Source organism: Acyrthosiphon pisum, chromosome A2, assembly GCF_005508785.2.
Source record: "Acyrthosiphon pisum isolate AL4f chromosome A2, pea_aphid_22Mar2018_4r6ur, whole genome shotgun sequence".
In the NCBI taxonomy this organism is placed as follows: domain Eukaryota; kingdom Metazoa; phylum Arthropoda; class Insecta; order Hemiptera; family Aphididae; genus Acyrthosiphon; species Acyrthosiphon pisum.
Window position 1 is genome coordinate 20465822 of NC_042495.1, and position 8039 is coordinate 20473860.

General features: G+C 25.3%; 2 protein-coding genes across 2 annotated transcripts in view; both read left to right on the forward strand.

Moving 5' to 3' along the window:
• The window catches only part of LOC103309101 (baculoviral IAP repeat-containing protein 3-like), a 29688-nt gene extending 26114 nt beyond the window's left edge, over window positions 1–3574 (forward strand). Inside the window, exon 3 of the mRNA XM_008183704.1 lies at window positions 3501–3574. Within this exon, the coding sequence (XP_008181926.1) occupies window positions 3501–3574 (74 nt within the window). The remainder of the gene's footprint in view (window positions 1–3500) is intronic.
• Window positions 724–5442, forward strand: LOC100166167 (ankyrin repeat domain-containing protein 12-like). The gene is made up of 6 exons (XM_008183703.3): window positions 724–833; window positions 3501–3660; window positions 3741–4020; window positions 4107–4319; window positions 4400–4654; window positions 4718–5442. Exons 2-6 carry the CDS (start codon window positions 3647–3649, stop codon window positions 4898–4900), a joined length of 945 nt encoding a protein of 314 aa, XP_008181925.2. The 5' UTR covers window positions 724–833; window positions 3501–3646; the 3' UTR covers window positions 4901–5442.
• Window positions 5443–8039: the final 2597 nt, after the last annotated feature.

Sequence of the window (8039 nt, forward strand, 5' to 3'; positions counted from 1 at the left end):
GCTTTGAAAACTTCTGGGAAATTTAAATTTTGACCTCCCCAATGCACCAACGATATTCACTTTCTGATCGAACAAGATACTGAAGTTGAAAATCGTAGCATTATTTCGACTACTTATCGTGTACACAGACACAAAAAAAATAAAAAAATAAAAAAAAAATAAAAAAATAAAAAAACACACATCATTGTAAAATCAATACATTCATCGTTCCACTCAGAATCTAAAATAATAAATAAGAATGAAAAAGTTCTAATTAATTTTTTTTTTTTTTTTTTTTTTTAGGATGAAAAGGTTCTAAATTTTCATACTAAGCAATTTATAATTTGTATTTTATTAATTTTAATACCAACCAATACGGCAAATTATTATTATAATGTTGTGAATTTAACTATACAAGTTGCTGCATTCCTCAGAACTTTAATTTAAACAAAATGTTGTTCAAGGAGTAAAATATTTGAACTCGAACCTTAAAATTGCTCTCCTGAACAATTTCACAAAAACGATTTAGAACCTTTTCATTCTAGACCCACGAGTTAGCTATAAAAGCGTATAAAGTTTCGATAACCAAATTAATTTATTATAAAAGGTAAAATAACCAATATAAAAATATATCTATACATTCCGAGTTGAGGATTATGCCACCAGAGCACGTACCTATCGTTAGTTTGTTTTACCAATATTAAGCGGGTCAATAGCTACTCTAGCGTACGCAGCGCAGCTTGTTGCTGTTTAATCGTGCGACTCATTTTGGGACGTTATCAGAAGCGGAGTTTAGTATATATTTCTTTCATATCTTCATTTCACATACAAACAACGTTTATGGAGGTTCTGCTGTAAGTACAATTTTAATTAAGTATTTAATTTAATTGTAGGTAAGGAAATATTAATGTTGTTATATTATATTAAGTAAATACTGATTTAAAATTGTACAGTCATATCAAGTATCAAAAGAATTTTGTACGACTTACTTTATTTTAAGCTGAATAATAAAATAGGTAGGTAGGTACTGGAATATTAATTAAACAATAAATAGCTGTTAATGATGTCTAAAATAAATAAATCTTCAAATAAATGGTGGATAGTTTTGTTTTATTATATTTTATTTATGATTATTAAAAACCAGTTTCATACGTAAGTGAACATTTAAAGGTAAAATTATTATCTTCAAGTATCCACTAATTATATTTATAATTTGCAACAAAAATAACTAAGATTTGTTTAAATATCTAAATTTGTCCCAATTTGAATTTAAAATATCTATAAAAAAATAACTGTTTTTTTTTTTATGTTATGGTTAAAATATGAACAACTTGTGAGGAACCTTATTATAAATGTCCAGTCCTTAACTATAAAAAATTCAAATTTCCATTATTATCTAATTACATTCTGTCAATCTTGTAACTTTTTTATTTATTTGTTTATTTATTTATAGTAAATTGATAATGACCCTTTTGAAAGAACAGTAAGTATTAGTTAACAATATTAGGGTTTCACTATTTACCTAACATGCGTTAAGAATAGGTTATTAAAATAATTGTAAAACGAATAAATAATGAAAATAACAGCTGATATAAAATGTTATAATAATACTCCATAATATATAATTGAGTTTAAAGCTGCATTACAATTAAAAACATTACGTTACATAAAGAAAAAGTATTTTTTTCACATTATCCATAATATGATTTTTAATGTTAACGCTCTAGAGATAAAATAAGTGAAACTATAGTTATTTTTATAAAATGGAAAATGAAACAAGTTTGATTTACTTCAACAGTGATAAATTTTATTAAACTCGATCATAGAAAGCAATTCCGGGAAAAAAATATGACTGTTCAACAAGTCATTAATAAATATAATATCTGCAATCTTACTGATTTCCTAACAAGATATAAACCATTTTTTTTTACCAATTTCAACCCTTTTCTGCTATCAATGAAAAAAGAATAGTTTCCCGGAAATTGAAATTATTTTTTTTATGTTTGTAGGAAGATTACATTTTGTTAGGATATTTACCCATAAACTAAGGATTTAATCTTATCAAACAATATTTTATTTTCTCATGATGTTTATTTTATTGTATTTTGTACATGATAGAAGTTTTAGAATATTTTTATATTTTTCCATTATTTAAAGTTATTTTAATTTATTATTATTTTTAGTTTTTGTTTTAGAAATTATAATAAACATTTATTGTCAAAAACCTTGAAATGTATTTCAAGGTTTCTCATAGGTATGTATTTCATACTGTAACCAAATAGTCTAAAAAATATATAAACATATTTATTTTTTTTTTATAGATATTTTATGTTCAAATTTGGACGAGATATGATATTTAAACGATGTATAACGAATATAGTTATTTTGTTGTAATTTAGAAATATAATTTGTTGGTACTTGAAACTTTTAAAGGAATTTTATTATATTTTATACACACAATGACAATTTTAAATGCAATTTTTTAGAAAAAATTATTTTAACCTACTGTATTAATAATGTCTAATAGTAAAATAAATTACTCTGATAGTTTAATATCAATAAAATCATAAAATATATTCAGTAGTAGGTACCTATAGGCAGACCGTCTTCTCTCAAAACCATTTTTTGTATACAAACATTTCATATCATTGAAATCAAATTTAACAAACCACTACAGTGACTACTTAAGACATGTACTGTATAAAAGAGTGGAAGGTATCCATTTCCCACATATTTTTCACTCTATTATTTAGGTACCTGTTATTTTTAGATTTAATTAATTTTTAAACGTTTAGTTAATAATTTCTGGTGGTATACAATTTAAAGATATTTGTCCAGAATTGCGATGGCTATGTAATAAATATATCATTTTTTGGTATAATTATTATTTATGTAAGTATTTGATTGGTGTCAGTATATCATTAGTGTTTCATAAAATACCTATCCGAATCTTATAAGTTATAACAAATGGCTTGATTCAGTATATCATTATTCAATATTTATCAGTAGGTAGAAGGGGTGGTCCCCTTTTCAGCCAAAATGTACCTTTCCCTTTTCGGCCAGTGTCAATTTTGGGCCAAAATTTACCGTTCCATTTTCAGCCTCTGTCCCTTTTCGGCCAGCACCTACAGTTTTCTTTAAAATTTACAATTATAAAAACTGAACTTAACAATTTTTATATTTAATTAAACATGATTGGTAATAATGTTTATCAAAAATTGGATAAATTATATTTAATTAAATATAAAAATTGTTAAGTTCAGTTGTCATAACTGTAAAAGGAACAGTACCTATGTTGTGGCCAAAAAGGAAAGGGTACATTTTGGCCAAAAATGGTGACTCCCCTCTACAGAATGAATATTAAATAGATTAATACCCTAACTTATTGGAATTAAGTAACCTAACCTGAGGAGAATATAACATAATATATTGTGTATTGTATTAAATAATAATTAGTATTAATAAAAAGGTTTGACAAATTGCTAAAATTTTAATTATTATTAAGTTCATTTTTATTTTAGAAGCTGTGAAAAGAGATAAACAACCACATGCATCATCTAGAGCGACATTAAGACTTATCCATGCTGAAAGGTAATAATTAATTCAACAGTTTGTCTAGTCGACAGATAAGAAATACAAGAAAATAATTTGGGAACAGAACCCTATTATGATGAATGATACGTAAGTATTATACAAAAAACAATATATTTTTTTTTGGCATTCACAACATATTACACAACACATTTTTTTTTCACTTATAGAAACATTGATGCGACTGAAGAAATACCAGAAACACCTACTTTTACTGAGTCGCCTACGACTATAACGCCTACATCTACTATAAATGCAGAACTGTCAGACATAGAAATAGAACTCCATCCGAAACAACGCATATTAAAAGTTAGCAGTATTGAATCTATGAATAGTGATAATTCATCTGCCACCAATGTTACTGCTGTAGAAATCAATCAGTCCAGCACAACCAGTGAACCTGATACATTTACCAATTACTATCAAATGTTTTTAAATATTAGAAAACAAGTAAATTGGTCAAATAATAATATATTAAATAAAATTGTTGTTTTTATGTTTGTACGTTATTATTGTTATTTATTTATGTTTTGTAGATTCATAAGAAACATATGAGTATGTTTCCTGTGCAACCAAAACCACCATCTGGTTTTGAAGACTATCTTATGAACAGGCGCACGTATGTTTTGGATGGTAACTATAGAAGCCGTGTGGTAAATACACAAACACCTACACCAGCTAATTTACACAAGCATTTAAAAAATATGTTTGTTGAACAAGAAAAAGAGAGACAAAAGCTTCGTGTTCAGGTTTGTTTTCAGTCACAATTTAAAAAATAAATGAAAATAAGTATAATATTATAACTATCATAATTTTATAACTTGTTTAGCACTTAGTAGAAAAAGAAAAATTGGTGATGAGTGTTGAACAAGAGATACTGAGAGTTCATGGACGCGCAGCTCGTGCCTTAGCTAATCAGCCATTACCATTTTCTGTATGTACTATACTCAATGACAATGAAGTATATAACATTATGACACCTGAGCAAGAAAAAGATAAGGATGGGCACGGACATTCTGGTTATAATGGTCGTATTTTTTTGTCATGGCTACAAGATATTGATAATAAATGGGAAAAGATTAAGGTAATAATTTCATAAAATATAACTATTAAAAAAATATATTAAAATGTTTTATGGTTACTAAAGATTGATTTGTTACTGAGACAACGCAATGAGGCAGAGGGTTTACATGCTATACAGAAAATGAATTGGGGATGGAAGTTGAAAGAGATTCAGTTGCGTACCTATAGCAGCCTGGAACCCAATATCGACGAAGAGCATGTACCGATAGTTAAAGTCAACAAAGATTTCGATCATTTTCCCGCTTAATCTAATTATGTTAATTATTAACATATCAGTAAAGTGTCAACTGTAAAATGATATTTGATTATTATAAGAAGATATAGTTCACATTATTGTTATAGAAAAGATAAATATTTTACTTGACAACTTCCGATGTTTATCACTTGTATTTATTCCTGCCATTTTATCAATAATATGAAAAATGTTTTCTCAAACCAAATGTTACTTTTTTTCACACCATATTATTAATTAGATTAAGAATAAACTAATCGTTTTGAAACTGTCTTTTCAATGAAAAGCTCAATGAAATGCTCAATTATAACATTTAATGCGACCTATTTGTATTCATCATCATTTTTGTTGTTTAATTTTCATAGACTTGATTTTAAATGTTTACCTTAAATATTTTTTAGTAACCACCCAGCTTTGATGAGCAACACTAATAATGATAAATACTAAAAAATGAAATAATGAACCAAAAATATAATAAGAATGGGTACCTATAACTAAAATCTTGTCTTAAGTTTAAATATTTTAAAATAAAAAGCTATCTAATAGGTATCTTGATTTATCATAACCAGAGCTGTGAATTCAATGCACTAAAAAACCTTAAAAAATACATTAAAAATGTCAAAAAAATGCAATAAAATATGCACTTAAAATACCAAAAAAAAAAAGGAATATAAAATGCCAAAAATTATAGTATAAAAATTCATTTAAAATGGTTTTCAATTTAATTTTTATATTAATATTAATATTAGGTACAGGATATTAAACATTAGTACAGAAAAGTGTTTATTTATTAAAAGAAAATAATAAGAATGTTGATTGAATTTGAATTTACATTTGAATTAAGTTAATGCTATTCATCTGAAACATACAAAACAATTTTTTTTTTGTATTTCTTTGTATAAAATAAAAAAAAAAATTTCATTCAACGCAATTGACGGAATTTGATTAAAAATACTAGAAAATGAACTAAAAAAGTAAAATATGACCTGAAAATGTGAAAAAATGACCTAAAAATGTAAAAATATGCAAAATAAAAGTTTCATAGATAGATTTGTAGTTACATAATTTAAATTATGTACTTACAAAGCTATGTTTTACAATCACTAAAAAAAAATGCACTTTTCTATAAATTTATAGCCCCAATCATAACAATGAAGCAAGAATAGAAACCTCTGAATTTTGTAATGAAGCAAAAATAGCGGTTTTATAATAATTTAATAACTATAATAACTAGGATGTTGTAGTCATTCATTTTGAATAAGATATAATTTAGAGGGATTGTAACGTGCAATTACTTTACATTAAATTATAATTTATAAAAGTCTATATCATATTATATTATTAAATACTAGATATTTGTGCAACTAACACCTCAAAAACATGCAAAAACAAATTTAGTAATTATATAACATATTAGATTCTGAGTGGAACGATGAATGTATTGATTTTATAATGATGTGTGTTTTTTTATTTTTTTATTTTTTTTAATTTTTAATTTTTGTGTCTGTCATCACGGTTTGGGGCAGTAAAAATGCTTCGAATTTCTTCAACAGTATCTTGTTTGATGGGAAAGTGAATCTATTTGGTGTATTCAGGAGGTCAAAATTTGAAATTTCCAATAGTTTTCAAAAGCGTCGTGAAAAATAAAATAAAAATTTAAGGAAAAGCTGTTTTCGAGAAAATCGATTTTGGTTTTTGGTGTAACTTTAAAACAAATAACCGTAGATACATGAATTTTTCACTGGTTGTTAATATTTCTATTTTCTATACTTGATACAATTTTCAAAATATTTTGATTTGTTTTGAACTGTTAAGGGACATTTTCAGTTTCCAATTTTATTAGTTTTATTTTTCTATGAATGTCAATAAAACTTTATTTGTCGAGTAAAAATACTTGAAAATTTAATACATGGCTCCTACTATATTGTTACAATGATATTTGAAAAATATTAACAATCCATAGCCATAGTTTTTTTTTAATTAGCATTTGAAGTTTAAAAATTGAGAAAATATGTAAAAATCACGAAAATTAGCAAATTATTTCGAGTAAAGAATTCGTAAAAATTTTTCTTTTTAAATTTAAGATTTGAAAATGTATTACAAGATTCTACATAATATTGTCTACATTTATAAAAAAAAAAAAATTTTTATAAGGAAGTCAAATTAAATTTTTATGAGCGTTTGAATTCATATTTTTACAACATTTGATATTCGCTCGATTTCTCATGTGACGATTTTCTTATTTTATTGTAATTAAAAAACGAATGGCTGTAGATATTTGAAAATTTCACTGAATGTTTATATTAGCATTTTCTGTGTACGATAAAATTTTAAAAATAATTTGACTCTTTTTGAGCTGTGTACAGACATGGTCAGTTTTCAATTTTTTTAGTTTGTTTTTTTTTTCTATAAATATCAATAAAGTTTTACCTGTATGGCCAAAAAGTGTAAAATTTAATACAAGGCTCCTGATATATTGTTACAATAGCAGTTGAAAAATATTAAAAATACATTGGCACAATTATTTTTTACAAGCATTTGAAGGTGAAATTTTGACAAAATGTATAAAATTTAAAATTGAATAATTATTTTGTAGTTAAAAATGTATAAAATGTTCAACTTTTGTATCTAAGAATTGGTAATTTAGAGCAAGATTCCACGTAAGTAATTAATTCTGTTACCAAAAAATATAAAAAATACATTTACACAGTTTATTTTTATAGTCATTTTAAGTTCAAATTTGGACGAAATTACATACAACCAAAAACCTGGAATAACTAATTTAGTTTTTTTGTTGTGATTGTAAAATATATTTCGTGGGTATAGTTGAAACTTCTTAAGTATACTATTATATATCTATGATAGTATCACGGTTTGTTGTTGATGTATAACGCGTCATAAGTACCTAATAGATATTGTGATATGATTAATTTGGAATTTATTATAGGTACCTATTATAGGTCAATTTTTTTTTTAATAGCATATACCAGGGGTGGCCAGCAAGAAGAGACTTGTGAGCCACCAAATATAGTAATAAAAATTGAAGAGCCAAGATGTAAAAAAAAAAAGGTCTTATTATTATATATTACTTATATGACCTTATAAGAATGATATATTATCATTGTATAAGAAAAACGATTCTGAGCGGAGACGG